Source organism: Apodemus sylvaticus, chromosome 6 (assembly GCF_947179515.1).
Source record: "Apodemus sylvaticus chromosome 6, mApoSyl1.1, whole genome shotgun sequence".
Lineage (NCBI taxonomy): Eukaryota > Metazoa > Chordata > Mammalia > Rodentia > Muridae > Apodemus > Apodemus sylvaticus.
The window spans coordinates 3,472,342-3,495,863 of NC_067477.1; the positions used below are offsets into that span (position 1 = coordinate 3,472,342).

The 23,522-nt window shown below is 42.4% G+C and overlaps 1 protein-coding gene across 1 annotated transcript in view; it reads right to left on the reverse strand.

The window, feature by feature from the left end:
* Ptprn2 (protein tyrosine phosphatase receptor type N2) overlaps positions 1 to 23,522 on the reverse strand; it is a 756,234-nt gene that overhangs the window by 530,013 nt on the left and 202,699 nt on the right. Inside the window, exon 3 of the mRNA XM_052184845.1 lies at positions 18,484 to 18,597. Coding sequence (XP_052040805.1) covers positions 18,484 to 18,597 — 114 coding nt within the window. The remainder of the gene's footprint in view (positions 1 to 18,483; positions 18,598 to 23,522) is intronic.

Here is a 23,522-nt window from a genome sequence, read left to right on the forward strand (position 1 = left end):
ATCACCCCCATATCCATTCCTCCTCATGGCAGAAGAATGGCAGGGCCAGCTCTCCCCAGCTAGTGCCTACAAGGCTGACTCACCTAGGACCACCCACCCTCCAACCAGGGTCAGCACTACTGTCCTGCCCAGGCAAGGTGAGGAGCCCACTGTCCTGAGTGCTACAGCCGTCATGACACACGGGCCAGCTCTCCTGACTGATGAAGGTTCTCTTAACCAATGATCTTACACAATGCCCTGACAATGATGCACTAGCACTGCAGGGCACCCTCCCTGGTATGGGAGGCTGTGCTCAGTCACCCTGTAGGTTCTGAGCTAAGGATTACTGACCAGCATATGGGCTCCCGACCCAAATGTCCTTTTTTTCTTTTTAATGTAGATGAGCATTTTGTCTAAATGTGTGTATATATACCAAGTGCAGGAAGTGCCTGTGAAGACCAGAAAGGAACATAAACTACCTGGATTTGGAGTTTCAGATGGTTGTGAGCTGCCATTTGGATCCTGGGAGCCAAATACAGGTCCTCTGCCAGGAAAGCGAGTGTTGTTAAATACTGAGCAGTCTCCAGCCCCTGGCCCACTTCAATTTTTTTGTTATTTGCTTGCACTAATTTGTGCCTGTTTGGTTTTTTGTTTTGTTTTGTTTTAATGTCTATCAATGTATTTACTCATTTAGACAAAAGCTCCTAGTTAGGCCCATCCAGCCCTTCTGCTCCCACTGTCCTCAGCAGAACATTCTGTAGTCTTCAGTTTGCCAGTGTAAAAGACTAAGCCTCAGTGAGCTGCAGCTTTTGCAGGCCTTTCTGGGGCATGCTTGTGGGGTTCTCAAAGCCTAAAGGTAAGCTCTTCCACAAGGGAGTTCTATCCAGAAAGAGCACTGGCTCTCTGAGGATTTGAATACGGCAGCACCCACTTCAGGCCTTAGAATGGATCTAAAAAGCTCTGCATTCAACTCCAGAGACCACTGGGGATGCGGCAGGTCATCCTTAGAATGACTGACATGTCACTTCTCTCCCTTCCCAAGTGTGACTCCCAAGTGACTGCAGCAGCTGACTACCAGCAAATTTATGCCTCAGGGCCTGGTCACAGCACATGCCACCTAGAATGTGGGAAAAACCTTGCTGTACAGTGAACTACAACCAGGAGCCTGTGTGATGGACCTTCAGTAATACGCCTTCCAAGAACACCATTGACAACCAACTTGATCTTTATCCAGACGCCACAGCCCCCATTAAGAATAAATCTGGATTTTGGGGTAGCAGGATTCAAAGGGAGGGAGCAATGGAGCATTCAGGGGTCCAGCCACGTGAGGACACACTCAGCTTTGCTGTGGCCCAGGCTGTTTACGCTTCTTCCCATTTTGTTTACAGTTATTTTCATTCTCTTCTAAGGAGTTATGACACCACACTACAGTTTCTCTCTCCACTTTTTGCTTTTGACATGCAGCTCAATCTGTGGGGAGTGTCCTGCCAGCAAACAACCCATTGTTTTCACGACAGAAAATTACATGCCAACGAGTGACATTTAACTCCTGAATTTTAATCACTTGTCAAAACATGAAACGTGTTTTTAATAAATTTAATATGAGAGGGCCATGTGTGTGCTTATATAGACAAGCACAAAATGGAAGTGTTTTGTTCCTTGATGCATACATTTGTGTGTGGGGGAGTGCAGAATTCAATCCCATGAACTTTCCTCCTCTGTGGGGAAAAGCTCCAGCAGTGGGCATGCACTGTCAGAAACCAACACATGTCCAAGAAGTAGCTGGGACAGAAGGAACATGCCACCAGTGCTGGTGAGATGTAGTCCCCGAGGTAGATTGAGCCCTTGGATTCTGACTTCCCAACCCCAGGACAATCCTTATGACAGACATGCTAACCAAGATCAGGATACCCACTGGTGGAGAAATCCCAGACTGCAACATGCTCAGCACCCTGGAGGATAGGTCACAGTGGAGCCTGCATGATCAGATCTAAAACCCTGAAAGGCCCCGGATGAATGAGTCAGGTGGAAACTAGTAAAAGCCAACTAGGCAAGTCGGATCACATGGTACTACATGAAGGATAAGGCAGAAGGAGGTTACATGGTGCTTCAAGCATCCACATGTATACCTGTACATATATGCACTGTGTAGGTAAATGGGAATGTACTATGTATAAGTGCACAGTGTATGTTCATAAAGGTATGTGCCACTGTATGATGCCATGTGTTTATTTGTAACTATATAGGGGTATGCAATAGGTATGTAGCCCCTATATACACAGGCATGTGCCCGTGCCATGTCATATATCTGTATATAGAGCAGTGAGCATGAGTGTGCATGTATACACACATGTGGGTATACACTTGTGTATTAATTCTTGACATGTGTTTGGAGTGTGCATACACGTGCACATAGCTGTTTATGGGTGAGAGAAGCCAAGTGTAGCCATGCTGCTCCTAAGGACCATGGAGACAAGGTTATCCAAAATGAAATCAGGCAGACATTCCTCACTTTCTAGAGGAAAGTTATATCAACTCAGTATGCTTGGACATCATTTTCCTGCATATCACCTTCCAGCTGTGTTACCAATCTCACAAGTGTTAGCAGCATGTAATGTCTTCCTGCAGCCTTGAGTCTGGGACCCAGGGAAGCAATAGAGTTGAGACACCTGGTGGAACTAGTGATCTGAATGTTTCCTAAAAACTGTCCTCACTACTTAATAGAAATGAACAGTCAGGAGAAAATCATAACAGGGGTTCCCACAAAGTCATTTCTGGTTCTCTCAGTGTCTTACCTATGACACCCTATTACCTGTCTCATCTCCTGCATAGGCCTGCCTTCTGCTGCCAGTTAGGGGTCCCTTCTGGTTATTGAAACCATCACACGTTCCGCATGTCTACCTGTGCCACAGTGACATGTGCTCCCCATAATCTTCTCTGTTAGTAGCTTTATGTGTACCTACATGACAGGAGACATGGTAAGAAAGGCAGGACGGCATGTTGGGCATAGAAACCAAGCAGAGCTTCAAGAATGGAAAGTGTAGGAAGGCAGAATCTTGACACTCTCTCACATGCTCCCCTTTTCCTTTAACTTGGAACTTGTTTATCATAAACTGGGTTCACATGAGTACAGCTTGAACACGCTGCCAGCCATGCCAGGAAGTGTTAGACTAGTCAAAGAGACCATGGTGGCTTTCTGTCTTATACAGAAGGAGCCAGTTATCTTTATGTAGCAAAACCCATGCACCTTCAGTCTGGAAAAATTCAGATAATGGAGGGATCTCAGGAGCTTAGTTCCGTCCCTACAGAGTCTATCCTATATGACAGCCCTAATCTGATATCCTTCCAGACCTGCTAAAGCCTCTGGGTGTGAACCTTAAGTAGACCATTTTTTAAGCCCACATTAGGGCTGCACCAGATGAATGCATCATGACAGCTGAAGAAAGAATTAGAATATATGCTCATTCTGTCATTCAACCTTAAAGAATTAACCAACTCAAAACTCAGATTGACAGTTTGTAAACACTCATACTTGGACCAAAGGAAGGCTTTGCCATGCACCTGAAACTCACCTAGGAAAGACATTGCCACTGGTCTGAGGCACAAAAAAAGACATTGTCACTGGTCTGAGGCACAGGGTCCTTACCATGAGTTTGCTCATGTCAATCACATGGACACCCTCCAGACTTCTTCTGACACACATTTGCTCAAGGCTTCCCTAGCTCGCTACATATTTCCTCCACCCACAGCAAGCACTTCAGCAAACTTTGATTTGTTTCCTGGAGAAGTGACCCATATCTTCATCCTTGAAACTTCTGGGACCTGTATTTACCCTGCTGAATTGAGTTGTTGTAGTTTCCCATTGACTTTAATCATAAGACACAGGTAACAGTAAGAGACATCCTAAGTATCCCTTGTACTCCAGACACAATCTTCCTTACCTCCACTATAAAAAGCAATCCAATTTCCTACTGGCAATCCAGATCAATCACCCCTCCTAACACTCTTATTCCTTTCTTAGCCTGTTGGCTCAAATGGTACCAGAAAACCCAAACTGGCCAGGAGGAAGTCTGAGCTTCTAATCTGTTGTGTTTCCTGGCAGAAGTTATTTCTCTGTTTAGAGTCAAAACAGTTAGGGCATGGGAGCTTAAGGTCATGGTAACAGGAAATAAAAGTTTTCCATTAGGAGTTTGTGAATGGAACCATCCCCATATCTACTGTTTAATTTCTAGACTTATGAATCATAGCTATAGAAGTTAAAGTTTAACTTTACTTTACATACATTTTTAAGAATAACTCTTCCCTAGCCCTCCAGGCTACTACCACCTAATTGATATTGCAACTGTTGTTTCTAAGAGGTCATTCCATTGTTCTGTCAGGACAGCTGCTTCAGGATGGTGGGAAACATGTAAGACCTGTGGATCCTATGATCATGGGCCCACTGCAACACTTGTCTGGCTATGAAATAAGTTCCATGATCAGGAGCAATAATGTGTGAAATACCATGTGGATAGTTGTTCTCTAAGTCAGGATGGTAGTATTAGGAGAAGAGCTATGTTCAGAAAAGGCAAATCAATGAACTGAACAGGCAACCATTCCATCAAGGACAAAGCATTATTCCTTCCATGAAAGACAGTGGAGCAGGTTACTGTCAGGTCATCCAGGTAAATGATGCTTATTGGGAGGGGGAGGGGCTCAGTGTTTATCTTTGCAGATGACAGATCTGTCACTTAGCGGTAGTTGTAGCCAGGTCAGCCCCAGTTAGTAGAAACCTATGTTAAGGACATGAATAACTTCCACCTCTGCTACCATGGCCATTTTGTTTATGGGCCCATTGAGCAATGACAGGGATGGCTGGAGAAAGAGGCTGACTGTCCAGAGATCAGATTATCCTGTCTACTTGATTATTGAACTCTTCTGAATTTATCTTTCAATGAGAATTTTTATGGGATATAATTATCTTTACATCCTTTTTCCATCCAAAGATATCTAGCCACATACTTCTGCCCCAGTTGTATTTCTCACAGATTTTCCAAACATGCTCTTTCCAAGTCTCTGAGCATCTGGCCAATCCACTGGCTGCAGTACATGAATCAGTAAGCAATTACACATCTGGACATTTTTTCTTCCAAGCAAAATGTATGACCATGTGCACTGCCTTAACTTCGCCCACTGTGATAATTTCCCTTCACCAGTGTCTTTCAGACACTGATTGTTCCAGAAAGTTGTTCCAGAAAGTGGTTGCAACGCTATAGCTGTCCAGTCCTCAGTGATACCTACATAACTTACAGTGATACCAGGGCCTAGAATTCTTTTCCTCAGTCAACTGATCATAAGGCACACCCAATGAGGCCTGCTTTGGAGCAAAGAGCATTGTAACAGGAGTAAAAACCACAGGTATTTTTGAAATGTCTTCATGTAACTTGCTCATGCCCTCAGGACCTACTCAGGCCCCATCATACATATACCACTTCCATTTGATAGTGGATCTCTGCTACGCACATCCTACTTTATGGCTGGGTAGACAGCTCATGGTGGGCAGTTCATGTCATAGGATAACTTGGTGACCCATTGTCAAACATTTTGTTTCCACTAAGACGCAATACCTGTCCAAGATCTTTCTGGAAGGGAGAATAGTTGTCTGGAGGTTAAAACTGTATAGTCTTGAGTATTAAAATTTACAATCCCAAGGATACCCTGTATAATTCACATACAGGGACTTCCAAAGGCTCCAAACAGCATACCTATATGCCACTGACACCTCACCAGATTTTCTGGATCACATTGTTCAAGTGCTAGAGTGCACAGAGCTGTTAGAGATCCTGTTTCAGGCCCCACACAAGACCAGTAGCTTTCCAAATCATGTGGTATATGAGCTAAAGTAACGTGTCAAAGTGAGGAATTTGTTGCCTGTAGAATCCAATAGGACCATTAAGCACTGTAGCTCTTTCCTGGTGGAATGGGGATCTAAGTACAATAACTTATATTTCACTTTAAAAGGAACATGTATGCCCCCACACTGCAAGTTGCCTAGAAATTTCACAGAGATAAAAGGATCTTGCAGTTTAATTGGATTTATTTCTTTTGATGCACATATTTGTTAGCAACAAGTCCAAGCGGTTGCTCACTTTAGTCCAACCTGCATAATGTCAATGTCAACTTAGGCAAGTATAATTTTTTGTAGAAGAGACAGATAACCACCTTCCTTTCTAACTAAATCATGACACAGGACTGAAGAATTAACACAGCCTTGGGGTGAAGTTTCAAAGGAATACTGCTAGCCTTATCAGATGAAAGAAACTTCCTTCTGGTCATCCTTTTGTACAGGCATCAAGAAAAAAGTATTTGGGGAGAGCAGCTGGGCCAGGATACATTTGGGCTCCACCTGCACCCAGGAGCTGGGCATCACCACAGTACTCTATGCCAGGGGAGAGCCAGTCATACAGGGGTGCTGATACAGGCTTGCAGGCCCACAGGAAGGACATGTACCAGCCAGAGACATCAGGACCAACTAACACCAGAGATAACTAGATGGTGAAAGGCAAACATAGGAACCTTACCAACAGAAATCAAGGCAACATGGCACCATTTGAACCCAATGTTCCCACAACAGCAAGTCCTGGATACCCCAACACACCAGAAAAGCAAGATTTGGATTTAAAGTCACAGCTCATGATGTTGATAGAGGGCTTCAAGAAGGTCATAAATAACTCCCTTAAAGAAATATAGAACACAGGTAAACAGTAGAAGCCCTTAAGGAATCACAGGAAAGCACAACAAAACAGATGAAGGAATTGAGTAAAAAACATCCAGGATCTAAAAATGGAGGTAGAAACAAAAAAGAAATTACAAAGGGAGACAAACTATGGGCATAGAAAACCTAAGAAAGAAGTCAGGCGTCATAGATGCAAGCATCAACAACAGAATACAAGAGACAGAAGAGAGAATCTCAGATGCATAAGATACCATGAAAGCACTGACACAAAACTCAAAAAAATGCAAAATGCAAAAAGCTCCTAACCCAAAACATCCAGGACAAGTAATAATTAAAACACCAAATGCACTAAACAAAGAAAGAATACTAAAAGCAGTAAGGGAAAAAGGTCAAGTAACATATAAAGGCAGGCCTATCAGAATTACACCAGATTTCTTGTCAGAAGCTATGAAAGCCTGGACAGACGTCATATAGACCCTAAGGGAACACAAATGCCAACCCAGGCTACTACACCCAGCAAAATTCTCAATTAACATAGATGGAGAAACCAAGGTATTCCATGATAAAAACAAATTTGCACAATAGCTTTCCACAAATCCAGCCCTTCAAAGGATAATGAATGGAAAATACCAATAAGAGGAGGGAAACTACACAATAAAAAAAGCAAGAAATTAATCTTCTTTTAACAAACCCAAAAGAAGAGAGACACAAAAACATAACTCCACCTCTAAATAACAAAAATGACAGGAAACAACAATCACTTCTCCTTAATATCTCTTAATATCAATGGACTTAATTCTCCAATAAAAAGACATAGACTAAAAAGACTGGAAACATAAGCAGAACCCAACATTTTGCTGCATACAGGAAACTCACCTCAGGCACAAAGACAGACACCTCAGAGTAAAAGGCTGGAAAACAATTTTCCAAGGAAATGGTCCCAAGAAACAAGCTGGTATACCCATTCTAAAATTGAATAAAATTGACTTTCAGCCTAAAGTAATCAGAAAAGATAAGGAGGACATTTCATACTCATCAAAGGAAAAATCTACCAAGATGAACTCTCAATTCTGAACATCAATGCTCCAAATACAAGGGCACCCACATTCATGAAAGAAACTTTATTAAAGCTTAAAGCACACATTGCACCCCACACAATAATAGGGGGAGACATCAACACTCCACTCTCATCAATGGGCAGATCAGGGAAACAAAAACTAAACAGAAACAGTGAAACTAACAGAAGTTATGAACCAAATTGATTTAATAGATATCTGTAGAACATTTTATCCTAAAACAAAAGACTATATCTTCTTCTCAGCACTTCACGGTACCTTCTCCAAAACTGACCATATGCTCAGTCACCAAATAGACCTCAGTGGATATAAGAAGATTGAGATAATTCCATGCACACTATTAGATCACCACAGACTAAACCTGGTCTTCATTAACAAAAAAACAAAACAAAACAAAACAAAACAACAGAAAGCCCCCCTACACATGTAAACTGAGCAACATTCTACTCAACAATAATTTGATTTATAATAATTTATAATTAAATAATATTTTTATTTCTCAAAATAAAGAAAGAAATTAAAGATGTTTTAGAATTTAATGAAAAGGAAGGCATAACATACCCAAACTTATGGGACACAATGAAAGCAGTGCTAAAAGGAATACTCATAGCTCTGAGTGCCTCCAAAAAGAAATTGGAAATAGCACACACTAACTGCTTCACAGCACAACTGAAGGCTCTAGAAGAAAAAGAAGCAAATACACCCAAGAAGAGTAGATGGCAGGAAATAATCAAACTCAAGGCTGAAATCAACCAAGTAGAAACAAAAAGAACTATACAAAGAATCAACTAAGCCAGGAGCTGGTTCTTTGAAAAAATCAACAAGAGAGATAAACCCTTAGCCAAACAAACAAGAGGGCACAGAGAGAGTATCCAAATCAGTAAAATCAGAAATGAAAAGGGAGACATAACAACAGATACTAAGGAAATCCAAAAAATAATCAGATCCTATTACAAAAGCCTATACTCAACAAAAGTGGAAAAATCTAGAGGAAATGGACAATTTTCTAGACAGATACCAGGTACCAAAGTTAAATCAGGATCAGATAAATGATCTAAACAATCCCATAAGCCCTAAAGAAATAGAAGCAGTCATTAATAGTCTCCCAACCAAAAGAAGCCCAGGACCAGATAGGTTCAATGCAGAGTTTTATCAGACCTTAAAAGAAGATATAATACCAACACTCTTCAAACTATTCCACAAAATAGACAGATGGAACACTACCCAACTTGTTTTGTGAAGCCACAATTACTCTGATACCTAAACCACACAAAGACCCAACAAAGAAAGAGAACTTTAGACAAATTTCCCTTATGAATATCAATGCAAAAATACTCAATAAAATTCTTGCCAACCAAATCTAAGAACACATCAAAACAATTATCCACCATGATCAAGTAGGCTTGATCCTAGGGATGCAGGGATGGTTCAATATATGGAAATCCATCAATGTAATCCACTATGTAAACAAACTCAAAGAAAAAAAACAACATGATCATTTCATTAGATGCAAAGAAAGCATTTGACAAAATCCAACATCTCTTCATGATAAAAGTCTTGAAAAGATCAGGAATTCAAGGCCCATTTCTAAATATAGTAAAAGCAATATACAGCAAACCAGTAGCCAACATCAAACTAACTGGAGAGAAACTAGAATCAATCCCACTGAAATCTGGGACTAGACAAGGTTTCCACTCTCTCCCTACCTGTTCAATAGAGTTCTCAATGTCCAAGCCAGAGCAATTAAACAACAAAAGGAGGTCAAAGAGATTCAAATTGGAAAGAAAGAAGTCAAAGTATCACTATTTGCAGATGATATGATAGTATAGAAAAGTGACCCCAAAAACTCCACCAGAGAACTCCTAAACCTGATAAACAACTTCAGCAAAGTGGCTGGATATAAAATTAATTCAAACAAATCAATAGCCTTCCTCTTCTCAAAGGATAAAGAGGCTGAGAAAGAAATTATTGAAATGACACCCTTTACAATAGTCACAAATAACATAAGATATCTTGGTGTGACTCTAACCAAGCAAGTGAAAGATCTGTATGACAAGAAGAACTTCTAGTCTCTGAAGAACTAAATTGAAGATCTCAGAATATGGAAAGATTCCCCCACGTTCATGGATTGGCAGGGTTAATATGATAAAAATGGCCATCTTGCCTAATTTACAGATTCAATACAATCACCATCAAAATTACAACTCAATTCTTCATAGAGTTAGAAAGATCAATTTCCAAATTTATCTAGAATAACAAAAAATCCAGGATAGCAAAAACTATTCTCAACAATAAAAGGACTTCTGGCAGAATCACTATCCTCAAGTTACACTACAGAATCACCATCCTCAAGTTATACTACAGAACAATAGTGATAAAAACTGCATGGTATTGTTACAGTGACGGGCAGGTAGATCAAGGGAATAGAACTGAAGACCCAGAAATGAACGCTCACATTTATGGTCAAGTGATCTTTGACAAAGGAGCTAAAACCAGCCACTGAAAAAAAGACAGCATTTTCAACAAATGGTGCTGGGTCAACTGGCAGTCAACATGTAGAAGGATGCAAATTGATCCATTCTTATCTCCCTGTCCAAACTCAAGTCCAAGTGGATAAAGGACCTCCACATAAAACCAGATACACTGAATCTAATAAAAGAGAAAGTGGGGAAGAACCTGGAGCACATGGACACAGGTGAAATTTTCCTGAATAGAACACCAATAGTTATGTTCTAAGATCAAGAATTGACAAATGGGACCTCATAAAATTGCAAAGCAATTTTAAGGCAAAGGACACTGTCAATAGGACAAAACAGCAACCAACAGATTGGGAAAAGATCTTTACCAATCCTACATCTGATAGAGGGCTAATATCCGATATACACAAATAACTCAAAAAATTAGACTCCAGAAAACCAAATAACCCTATTAAAAATGGGGTACAGAACTAAACAAAGAATTCTCAACTGAGGAATACCAGATGGATGAGAAACACCTAAATAAATGTTCAGCATCCTTAATCATCAGGGAACTGCAAATCAAAACAACCCTGAGAGTCCACCTCACACCAGTCACAATGGCCAAGATCAAAAACTCAGGGGACAGCAAATGCTGGAGAGAATGTAGAGAAAGAGGAACACTCCTCCACTGTTAGTGGGATTGCAAGCTGGTAAAACTACTCTGGAAATCAGTTTGGCAGTTCCTCAGAAAATTGGACATAATTTTCCAATTATAAATTTCCAATTATATTACATGCTCCAACATGTAATAAGGATAAATGCTCCACTATGTTCATAGCAGCCATATTTATAATAGCCAGAAGCTGGAAAGAACCCAGATGTCCCTCAACAGAGGAATGGATACAGAAAATGTGGTACATTTACACAATGGAGTGCTACTTAGCTATTAAAAACAATGAATTCATGAAATTCTTAGGCAAATAGATGGAACTAGAAAATATCATCCTGAGTGAGGTAACCCAATCACAAAAGAACACACATGGTATGTACTCATTGATAAGTGTAGATTAATCTAAAAGCTCAGAATACCCAAGATACAACTCACAGACCACAAGAAGCTCAAGACGAAGGAAGACCAAAGTTTGGATACTTTGATCCTTATTGGAAAGTAGATCAAAATACCGATTGCTCACAGCCAACTAATAGAATGAGCATAGGTTCCCCCAATGGAGCAGCTAGAGAAAGGACCCAAGGAGCTGAAGAGATTTGCAGCCCTACAGGAAGAACAATAATATGTACCAACCAGGACCCCCAGAGCTCCCAGGGACTAAACCACCCACCCAAGAGTACACATGGAGGGATCCATGGCTCCAGCTACATATGTAGCAGAAGATGACCATTTCAGATATCAATGAGAGGAGAGGCCATTGGTCTTGTGAAGGCTTGATTCCCCAGAATAGAGCAACTCTAGTTAGGAAATTGGGGGGGAAGGGGAGGGGAAGAGGATAGGGGGTTTTGGGAGGGTAACAAGGAAAGGCAATATCATTTAAAATGTAAATAAAGCAAATATCTAATAAATAAAAAAAGAAAAAAGAAAAAAAGAAAAAGGTATTTATTAGATCAATAGTGGCATCCCATGTACAGGGAGATGTGTTTTTCTGTTCAAATAATGACACCACATTTGATATAGCAGCTACAAAGTGAGTCACTGCTTGATTTTAAATAGTCAACTATAATTCTCCATGATCCATCTATGTACTGTAAAGGCCAAATGGAGAGTTAAAGCAATATTTGGTGAAAGCAACCACCCCTTCATCATTCAAGTCCTTGATTGTGGCACTGATTTCTGTGATTCCTCCAGGGATGTGACATTATTTTTGGTTTACTCTTTTCCTTAGTAAAGGCAACACCAAGGGCTTCCATTTGGCCTTTCCAGTCATAACATCCCTTACTCCACAGGTCACAACACCACTGTGGTAATTCTGCCTTCTAAGTGTAACTGCTCCAACTTCCCATTCTGAGATTGGAGAAATAATGTTCAGGGAACCACTGCACCCACTGTATGCCAAACTTTAACCAAAACTCCACTGATCACTTGATGTCTATAAGCCCCTCGTTTTACTGGAGGACCACAATGTTTTTGTAGTCTTCCAGAAAGAGTGTCAATTTAGAGTCTGTATTCAATAAATCCTGAAAAAACCTCAGTATTTCCTTTTCCCTGGTGCATTTGTAAAAGGCCATAGATCCCCTGAGGAAGGATGGAAGAAAGGCTAACAGGTATTTTAGCAAGGTTCTTCCTCAGAGGGACCTGGTAATCACTTTATTTAAAGTATCTAGGTCTAAAAACTGGCTCAGATCTGAAAATTGTTTTAGATATCCTATTACTATGAATCAATATAACCTTTCTTTGTCAAGAATTTTCTGCTTATACAGATTGGACAAAAATATAGTAGACCTTTTATCTATTTCATTCCTGGAAATACAATAATTGATTAGCTAGTCCCAAAGGTCCACACAAATCATTCCATCATAAAAATCACTTTTCCTGTGCTGCCTATTTCAAGTTAGGTTATTATAAGCATTGCTTTTCAGGTGAAACCAATTATAATAAATATACTTACTCACCTTGCCCATGGTGTTTCAGTGCTGTCACCTGACCTCTGCTACTCCACATCCCAATCAAACCATTGCATCTAATCCAGCCAATTAAGAAACAGTATCTCTAACCATAAGATCTGTCTCAAGGAACAGGGAAATGACAAAACTCTGAAAACATGCTGGTGCCCCTCACATCGGTTTTTTATCTTGGAGAATTAATGAAGGTCATGTCTTCTGGGCCTTCCATTGAGAAGAATTAGGTTTTACACAGCATACCCAGTCCAACATTTCAATTTTCCTGAGACTTAAAAACTCCCTTCATCAACACTAAGTTGAGATATATCAGACTAATCCTGCTCCCTTTTAGGAGGCCATCTTTTGACACAGTCTTGAACCAATCAATCATATAAACTTTTGACAGCTTTTAAAACTATTCAAGCTTCCATATTAAATCTAGACTCTCCATTCTGTGGCCAATATCAAATAACTCAGCCTGGCCCAGTTTTATGTTCCTTCCAGCATTACACACACCCTTAAAACCCCTTCCTACGCATATTCCTTAGACTTCTGCTTGAATGAGTTAGCAGACTCATTATACTCCTTAGAAACACGGTTCTCCTCCTCATAGACAATACTTTCTGCCTCCCCTCTAGCAGCCTGTTCAGCCTTAGCCTGGTTATAGGTCTATTGGTAACTATTGGTAGACCCCAAGAGATATCAGAATTTTCTTGGTTGGCGTTTCCTTCAGGGGAGGTCACTGTCTACTCAACAATTAATGATTAAATCCCACAGTAAATGGTGAGAGAAGCATTTCTGCAGGGGATGGAAGTGGGGCTGCATTCTCTGCTAAGGAATGGAAGACTACTTCCCTAGGTGACATAAACCCTCAAGAATCTTAAGATTCAAAATGCTCAGCCTCTTCAGGGTCCTCCAACATGTTTCTATGTCAAATGTATAGGACCCCACTCTTTTCCAGTAAGTGCCATTATGTTAACCAGCAACACACTTTTATGGGTGCCATAGCGACCCATAAAAGACAATCTACTATGTCACAACAACAGTGGCTTGTTATAAGCCTCCTTTGTAACCACTGCCTACTGCAAAAGTCCACGATCCTGATCGGATATGACAGTATCAATAAACTATGGGCATAAACAAGTATTTGGAATGCACCACATAAATTTAGCAGTAACAGTGGCCTCTGCTCTTTTCCCTATGCCCTGTGACCTCAGCAGCCATGAGCTTTGGCCTCGACTTGCAGAATTAAGCATCAGTCTCCTCCTTATGGAGTAGGCCTTAAATCCAATCAGAAAGCAGCTGGTTGGATCCTATTAGAAATGGCATTATTACACCAGACAGCATATATTGGCATGCAGATATTATTAGTAACCTGTGTCCATAGATGTGCAGAACTATTAGTGATAATTCTCTCCCAGAACACTACAAAAATCTTCCAGAACTATGAAGGCTAGACAGCAGGCACAAAACTTCATTTCAACATCAGCTGGATTTCTCCTTATCCTATAACCAAAATATGTTGGGTTTTTAGCAATAGTTTTAAAGAAAAGCAAAAGAAATACTTCTTCCTGTATTTGTGACAAGTTCCCTGATCTATAAAGCCATGGGCCAATACTTGTTTTCTTGGAATTATCTCACAAGCATTCAGAATTACCCTCACACACAACTGTTTTACATACCCCAGACCTTCTGATGCAAGATTCTGTCATCCAACATCTGCTAATTGGTAAGTCCCCCACCTTAGCTATCCTAAGCAGTCCCCAGGCTGTTATTGGGTAACAGCCATCAAGTGTCTTGTGTCGCCATTCTGTCCTATTGGATAGGGGATATTGCAACCTGCCATAACCTTCACTCATTATAGTGGACTCCCACAGACTGGCTAGGTACATTTTGTCAAGTCTGGTTTAGTAGAGGACCTCCCCAATACAGAGCCCTCTCTCCTCCTAAATACCTGTTGACCAGTCCCAAAATTCTCAGTCTCTCAGACCTCAGATCCACTGGTGTCTTTCTCTTGATGATGGTGTCTGGGTGATAACCCCCTGTCCCAGAGATCCTGGTTTTGGCCTTTCTAGATACAGAGGATATCTGGTCTCTTGACCTTGGCCCACTGACCACTAAGGGTGATGGGGTCTGCCCCTTCCATTCCAATTGACTTGATTTTAGGGTGTCTCCTCCAGAATTTCAAATGACCAAATTCTCAACTATCACATCTCCTAAGCTCATCCACTGTAGTACCAGCCGTGGTCCCTCTATCACTAGATAACCAATCTAAATGACTGCCCAGTGGCTCCAAATTCTCAACTATCACATCTCCTAAGCTCATCCACTGTAGTACCAGCCATGGTCCCTCTATCACTAGATAACCAGTCTAAATGGCTGCCTAGTGGCTCTCTGAATGCTAACATTACTCAGGATCTGTACAACCTTTGTAAAGTGATTCTGCAAGTCTCTGCTTTTCCCTTTCTCTACTTCAGGCTTTCCTTGAATGCCTCCTGCTCATCACCCTATACCCTCCATGCTCTTAAGTCCTCAGCCCCTCCCCTGGCACTTCTGCTCCTAAAACTGAAACTCTGTCCTTCAGTTCAACTGATGAACAATACCACATCCCTCCTCATCACTTGCCTTCCCAACAATCTACCACCCTCCCCACTTCACTATCCACCTGGGTTTCACCAAGACCAGAAAAGCCAGCCTGTGTCATCAGATGCCACCTCTGCTCAATCCAGTTTGCTCTAAGTCCCCACCACCACTGCCTGTTTTCAAACCTCTTCACATTCACTCTAGTGAAACTGCTCTCAGCCCCCTGCCTCCATCCTGCCCCTCAGAGAAGCAGCAGGTGTGGAAGGCACTACTTGTTTTTATGTCCCCTTCTCCCTTAGTGAACTTGTCCAGGTTGAAAACATTTGGGGTCTTTTACCTCAGACTCCGTCACCTTCAACAAGCTGTTCCACTGTCTAACCCAGTCCTGCCTTACCTTTCATGACCTCTATGTTATCCCCAGATGGTCAACGACTCCGTATGACCTACATTTTTGCCCAGTCATACCCAGGCATAAAGTCTAACTTAAACTCTTACAGTGAGTCCCACTTACAGTCCAGGCTGAGGTCCTGGCCCTGGTAATCAAAGTCTTTTACAACCATAGTAAGCACAACCAGAAACACAATTAGTAACGCTTGGCTAAGGCCCTCCAGCAAATGAGAAGAATGCCAGATCAGAAGGAGCCTCTAGGACCTTGTTTAAATTTGATAAGAAAGACCACTGGACCTGTCAGTCCAAATCCTCACAGGTCTACTCCGCCATGCCAAAAGTGTACATACAGGGCCATTGGGCACTGGAATACCCCCAGGGCAGAGCCTCCCCAAGTTCATTCAGACTTCCAGCACACACCTGAACCTCTTGGGCCTGGGACCTTAGGACTGATAAGGGCCAGGATCTGCTATTGACCTAACTAAACCTACTCCAATGACGCTCCCGTAGCTTAGGGCCTCAGTGTTTCTGTCAGGTCACCACATCACATTTCTCTTAGATACCAGGCTACTTTCTCACTCCTGAGAGAATTCTGGGATCCCACTCACCTTTCTACCTCATGAGAGTATATGGTCAGTCCCCAGACCCCTCCAGACTTCTCTCTTAATTTGTTCCTTCAAAGACTTTTCATTTTCTCACCCCTTCCTTCTCATACCCTCATATCTCATTCTCTTGCTAGGAATGGATATTCTTTACAAAATTGGTATGAATTTTACCTTCTACCATGGAAACAGCTACCAGGATACTCTTGTTTCCTTCCATTTCTTTCACACACACACACACACACACACACACACACACACACACACACACTTTCTCTACAATCCCCAAATCTCTCTTATCCCCTTCTTCCATCTCTAATCAGTCCCACCATGTGAGATACAACCTCCCCTTGTCTTGCTGCACATCATAAGCCTCTTTATAACAGTATCAAAGATCTTTCCACCTACATTTCCAAACCCCAAATATCCCCTACCCTTAACTAGCCTCCAAGGCCTCAAACTCCATTGATGTTGTTGATATCCCTATTCACACTGTGATACCTAACTCTTTCTTATACCATCCTATCCTATATTGCAGGCAACACTACTCACTTTTTAGCCCTAGACCCAAAATATGTATTTTTTTCTCAATACCCCTAGATACTCATTCTCAAGATCTTTTGCCTTTACTTGGACAGATCCTGATACCCAGCAATCCCTTCAACTAACCTGGACTGTTCTCTCCCAGGGATTCAGAGATGGTCCTCGTCTCTTAGACTGGGCATTCCCTACAGACTAGGCCTGCATTCCCCTCTTCCCTCCTGCCTACTTCAGGGTGTAGATGACCTCCTTTTTTCTCACCAACAGCCAATCTGACTCTGACTTACTCCTCGATTTCCTTGGCTCCAGGAGTACTGGGTCGCCCCTTCCAAAGCTCAACTCTTCTGCCCTCAAGTCCCCTATCTTGAATCCTCTCTCAGCCAACCCAGAGACTCCTCACTCTAGGCCACTTCACTCATCTTTACTCCTTGTCTCTGCCTTCATGGCCAATTTCTCTGCTTGTAGATCCCTAAATGCTCACTTCTGGGACATCCTCATAGCAAGCCACTTCTGGATCTCTTCCTTCCTCTTATCCACAAATAAGTCCTTCAATGTAAAACATTCTCCAGCCCTCTGCCTCCCAGATCCATACAAACCTTTCCATCCTTACACTTCCAAAGCACATAAACATTTCATAGGATCAACCTTTGCCCCTGTCTCTCACCTCTCCAAAACTGCACATGACACCATTCAGGGCAACCTCCTGGTCTATGCACTCTTGCCACAGCCTCTAACAAAATCTCTGGGATCCCCTATCACAAACTATTGATCCCTCTGACAATCTATTGATCCCCTCTCACAATCTATTGATATCTCTCAAAATCAATTCCCACCAATATCTCCCTCAACCCCTAATTTACAAAGGGTTCCAATCCCTTCCACCATCTCAGATCCTATCCCTCCAAACTTCTTACCTGTCCTTCCCTCAATCCCTCAATATTTATCCTCAACATCCCACAGATTCTCTACACTCTTGTCCAAAAATGCTTGAAATTTCCCCTCCCATCACCCTCTCTGCTACTTCTACCTACACTTTTTATATGGATAGCATCTCCTGCCTGTCAGGGGGCCATGTCAGACTGACCCTCCATTACCAGTAATGACAAAGAATCTCCTTTGTGCTAAGAATTTGGTTTGGTGGTGTCTTGTGCTTATGTATGTATATATATAATATCTATAAAAACATCAGTAGTTATACATTTAAAGTTTATTTTCTTAGGAGCCCAGAAACTAATACAATGACAAGTATCCTGAAACAACATGTTAGATGCATTGGAACCAAGTAGGACTCTCAGGTTGAATGACATTAGTGACATTAGTGACTGTCCTGACCACTGTAATGCCTCTAAATTGCTGCAGGTTCTCTCTTTTCTGCACACACACACAACAGGCCATAGCTCCTATCCTTAGTCCAGATACCCATGCACAGCTTTCCCTAGTGCAGGCCTTGCAAGCCTTGCCTGGACACCAGAACCCCAGCTCGCACTATCCATATATAGCTTGAGACAGGAAATGGTCACTCTGCCTACCTGTACGGGAGAGCTTCTGTAAGGTGGCCCTCAGGTGAAGCAGGGCTCCTGGTGACACCTCATATCGGTAAGTGTCCATTGCTGGAACCTTTTGGCATCTTCCAAACACACCATCTACAGAAATAGAAAGGCAAAGCAAGAACTTGACATTCCATCTGCAGGGAGCAGGAAGTCCTCTTGCAAGGTCCTATCTGCTAATGAGGTAAGACAGAGCAGAGCTCAGATAGCGCCAGAGAGTACGGGAACTCAGAAACACCCAGAAAAGTGCACTGCAGGAAATGCAGATGGGAAGTATGGGACTATGGCCCTGGCACAGTGAACTATGTACATGTGCTTTTCCAGCTTTTCCAGACCATCCCTTACATATCACATTTTGTAATCCACAGGCTTCGGGCCTGGGGATGGAATCTAGGGCCTTATGCATACTAGGCACTCTCCCCCTGAGCTCCATTCTTGGCCCCTGTAACTCACAGTTTTCATGTGAAATGTGACTAACAACTAACTGCAAAGTGCCAGTCACATTTGGGATTAATTCTCCACACGTGAGAATGTCCTGGAGATAGAATCTTTGACTTGCAGATGCCTTCAGGATTGAAGGAAAGACCCTCCCTGGGTGAACAGTGGCTATGCTGGAAGGGACATGGGCAGGAAGCAATGTGGGCAGGGTTATGGTCTCGCTGAGCACTACTGTGCTTGGTTCTCCCTTTGTCTGTAATGACAGACTGCTGTCATATCTTAAAGCCACACCTTCTAATTAATGCAGTGCTTTTTGAGCAAAGAGTCCAGTTTGGAATACACTTTTGAGGTAGACTGTCACACATTGTAATTACCTTTTTTGGTTCACATAAAGGACTAATTCAGAGACTAGCACTTGCCACACAGGGTGGCCATCTGCAGACTCCAGGTCATGGAGGGAATGATTTCTCTTTTGTTCACAACAGTCCCTTCTGGAGTGTAGCTAAAGAAAACTGTTCAACTTTAATTGGAAGAGACACATTTTCCCAGTACTATCCTGATGCAAAGTATATCTGTTCACCTTAGACAGAGCCCTGTGACTGGCAGAAAGAAGCTTAAGTATAGCAAGCACCTTGAGATGTCTAAGTACCTTTGTCAACCTAGAAAATACAGAGGACAATGTGTCCTATTGTACAGAGAAAGCCACAAACAAGTAAAACCTACAGCTTTTCCCCTCCACAGTGGCTCTACCATACTGCCACACTGTCCTCCCATGATTGCTCTGCCATGATGCTCCTCTACAGTACCTCTCCACAGTGCCCATAGCCCCAGCGGAGTTGACCCAAACTTGTGGTCAGTAGAAACAATAACTGCTGACCACAATGTCAGGTTGATGTGCTCTAGAATTCAGCTTGGGATGTCCCCAGTTCTTAAAAGTCTCTGCTTCATGGCAGATGTCTTGCTGCATAAGGATTTTCTGAGGAGCCAACCAGACAGACAGACATGTGTTGTGTTCTTTCTATGGCTGGGCTAAACCCATTTCCCAACCCTGCTTACACTCACAGAACTGGTTTGTTTTCCCCAGTCACTTTTATTACCAACTTCTTTCACAGAATAGGCACACATGGGGGACAGGAAGAGTTTCTGTTGATGATAATCTTCTACTTCTGGTGACTGCATGCTCTTTCAGAGAACAGACTCAGAAACATCAAGTCAAACTTTGAGGAATTATAGGCAAACAATATGACCTGAGTTCCCCCAGATCCACCCAGAAGGCCTCAGGCCTGAATGGAAAGACATCCTAAGATACACACACAGGCCTCACTGTGCATCTGATGAGGATATGGTCACACATCATCCAATGTGGAGACCCACAGAGAAATCATAAGGGATGGAACATCTTTCTACCTCTATATAAATGATGGGTCACCTCTGTCCATGGGCTGAAGGATCTGCCTTCACTGTGCCTGTTATGTTAGTCAAAAGTTCCAAGCTAAATGAGTTCTGTACTTCTATAGTAACTTAATCTCAGTGTCTGCTCTTGCTAATAATTTTACCTATTTTATTTTTCATCTGACTTGTTACCTTTCTCCATTAGCTCTTCAGGGAGGCCTACAGATGTGGCACTTAGTACCACATCTTCCTCTGGTTTCACTGTGAGAGAAGCAGCTTAGACAAATCCTCACAGCAAGTACATCAACCTGTCTAATGATCTGTAAGGTTATTTTGGTAAACTGAATGCACAAAGACTCATTGGATCTCACCTTCCTCGATATCACCAGAACTGCATTCTCTATTCATAAGTGAGAGGGGGCAGGAAAGAAGTTGCAGTTATAGTCTTTGCCAAGATTTCACTGGAGGTTGTGTTGAGATCATTATGGAGAAGGCAAGAACCTTGCAAAAACCATAAGTAGAATTCCTGCCATGCACAAGTGACATTCACTAGTGCTAGGGCAGATACCCCACTTGCTTCTTTCCATGATACAAAATTATAGCCTATGGTGTGCATTCAGGTTATAGAAATACTGTACCCAGTAAAGCACCACATATACTTGCTCAGGAGGAACCACTGGCTGTATCTGGACATTACCCCAGTATGTAATGGGAAGCCACAATGCCCAGATAATTCAGAAAGTTAACCCAGCACCAAAGCACAGCAGCAGAACTTGGTTCCCTGGGAAACCTGGCCCCAAGCCTCAGACCCAGGGACCATCCCAGCCGCCTGCAGTGACTCTGGCAGTTGCATTTTAAAAACTAGCCCATCATTCGAGGTCCTCAGCCACATATGCTCACTCAAGTGGTCAGTGAAGAAGAAGCAACAATAGTAATGCCTCATGGCCACATCTGGATGACCAGATTTCCAATCCAGACAGATGTCACAGGTGCTGGAGTTCTGTTTGGCGTAAGGATGCCAATGCTGACCAGAATACAACAAGGACAGCAAGGTGCTCGGGAGGATTCTACCCTCTTGTCATGAAATATAAATGAAGTAACTTGCATGTGTTTAGTGTGAACAAACATGCTCACATATACCTGTACAGTGCATGTACACATCACCACAACCAAGCATAGAAACGCACACATGCACACACTTGCATTTTCATAAACTAACAGGGTCAGTGACCTGGAGAAGAATCTTTCAGGGTCAGTTGTCAGGACAAGAACACATCTGCAGGGTCATTATGACCAGCACAGGACCCACTTGCAGAGCTATTACAGAACAGAGACTCTCACAAGTCCCTGACTATTCAAAGACCTATCCCAAGATCAATAACCAGGATAAGAACCTTCTGCATGTAGACATGGTCAGAGACCCTATCTATAGGATAAGTAATAAGGACTCATATAAATAAAAAGGGCTCATCCACTGATCACAATGGCGGCTATCTACAGGGTGGATGACAAAGACAGAGTCTGTTGTATAAAAGTTCCATCTAAGATTGAAATATTCCATTCTGCAGAGAAGCAGTAAAGAAAACAACTTAAAATAGCTTCAGGAAGTTCTCCTAGAACTGACCAAATACACTAAAAGCTGTCCATCTGAAAGGAACAGGGCTGAGCTATAAAGAAGACTCTCAGAAAAGACAAGCTACAAAGAAGACTCTTAGACCAGCTCCATGGAAGAAGAAACAGCCTAGTCACCTGGAAGAGGTTTAGACCAGCACCACTTGGAAAGGATACTCTCCAACCTATAGGCTGTGCAATGTTGCTCCTGGTTTCCAGCTTGGTGAACTTTGGAGATGCATCTGTCTTTAAGTCATTCTAGCTCCATATTTCTGTAAATAACCTCAATAAAACTCACAGCTCACCAAGATGAACTTTGGTAGTATTCATAATTTGTTCTTCCATTGATTCCCCTCCTCCCTCCCTCTCTCTCTCTCTCTCTCTCTCTCTCTCTCTCTCTCTCTCTCTCTCTGTGTGTGTGTGTGTGTGTGTGTGTGTAGTATATCCCATGAAAAGTTCTATCACTCAACAGAGATCGCTCTGCAGAATAAGTAACCAAGGCAGAAACCCATTCCCAGAGTCAGTGATGAGAATGGAGACCTTCTGTAGGAGTGACCAGAATGATACAATGACTTAGATATGAACCTCTTTGCAGGGTCTGGGACCCATCCACAAGACAGGGACTCTCATTTGTAAGGTCAATGACCAGGACAGGGACCCAACCACAGGTCAGTGATGAGCATAACCACTCATTTACTGAGTCAGTGATCAGAACAGAGACCCCCTTCACAGGGACTCAGACTTAGATAGAGTCCTATCTGCAGCATTAGTAACCAGGAATGGAACCCAACTTCAGGTCAGTGAGTCCAATAATGACCTGTCTTGGTTAGGGTTTGCATTGCTGTGAAGAGACATCATATCCGTGGCAACCTTTAATTTGGGCTGGCTTACAGTTTCAGGGGTTTAGTCTATTATCATCAATACAGGAAGCATGGTGGCATGCAGGCAGACAGGGTGCTGGGAAGGAGCAAATAGTTCTACATCTGGATTGGCAGGCAGCAGAAACAGATAAGAGGGAGGGAGAGAGAGACAAACAGACACACATACACACACACACACACACAGAGAGAGAGAGAGAGAGAGAGAGAGAGCCAGACAGACAGACAGACAGACAAAGACAGAGAGAGAGCCAGCCAGCCAGACAGACAGACAAAGACAGAGATAGCCAGAGAGACAGAGACAGAGATGGAGACAGAGACTGGGCCTATCCCCCAGTGACATACTTCCTTCAACAAGGCCACACCTACAAGGCCATACTTCCTAGTAGTGCCACTCCAAGCATTCAAATCTGAGTCTATGGGGATCATTACTATTCAAACAATATAGGGATTCCTGTTATACAGAACTTCCTGGCCCTACCTTGTTAACCATCTGAGTATCTCTTTTATCCATATTTCCTAATTTCTAGGCTACACTTCACTTTCACCCTTGGTATCTTCTTCCAGGTGACCCTCTTGACCCTGCCTGTTTTGTTAGAGTCACTTTCTGTCTAGACACTCTAGAGTCCCTGAAGGCTAAACCCATATCCATTGTCCCTCCCTGTATGAGCCAGCAGGAGTAAAGTCCTAGCTCCTTCAGAA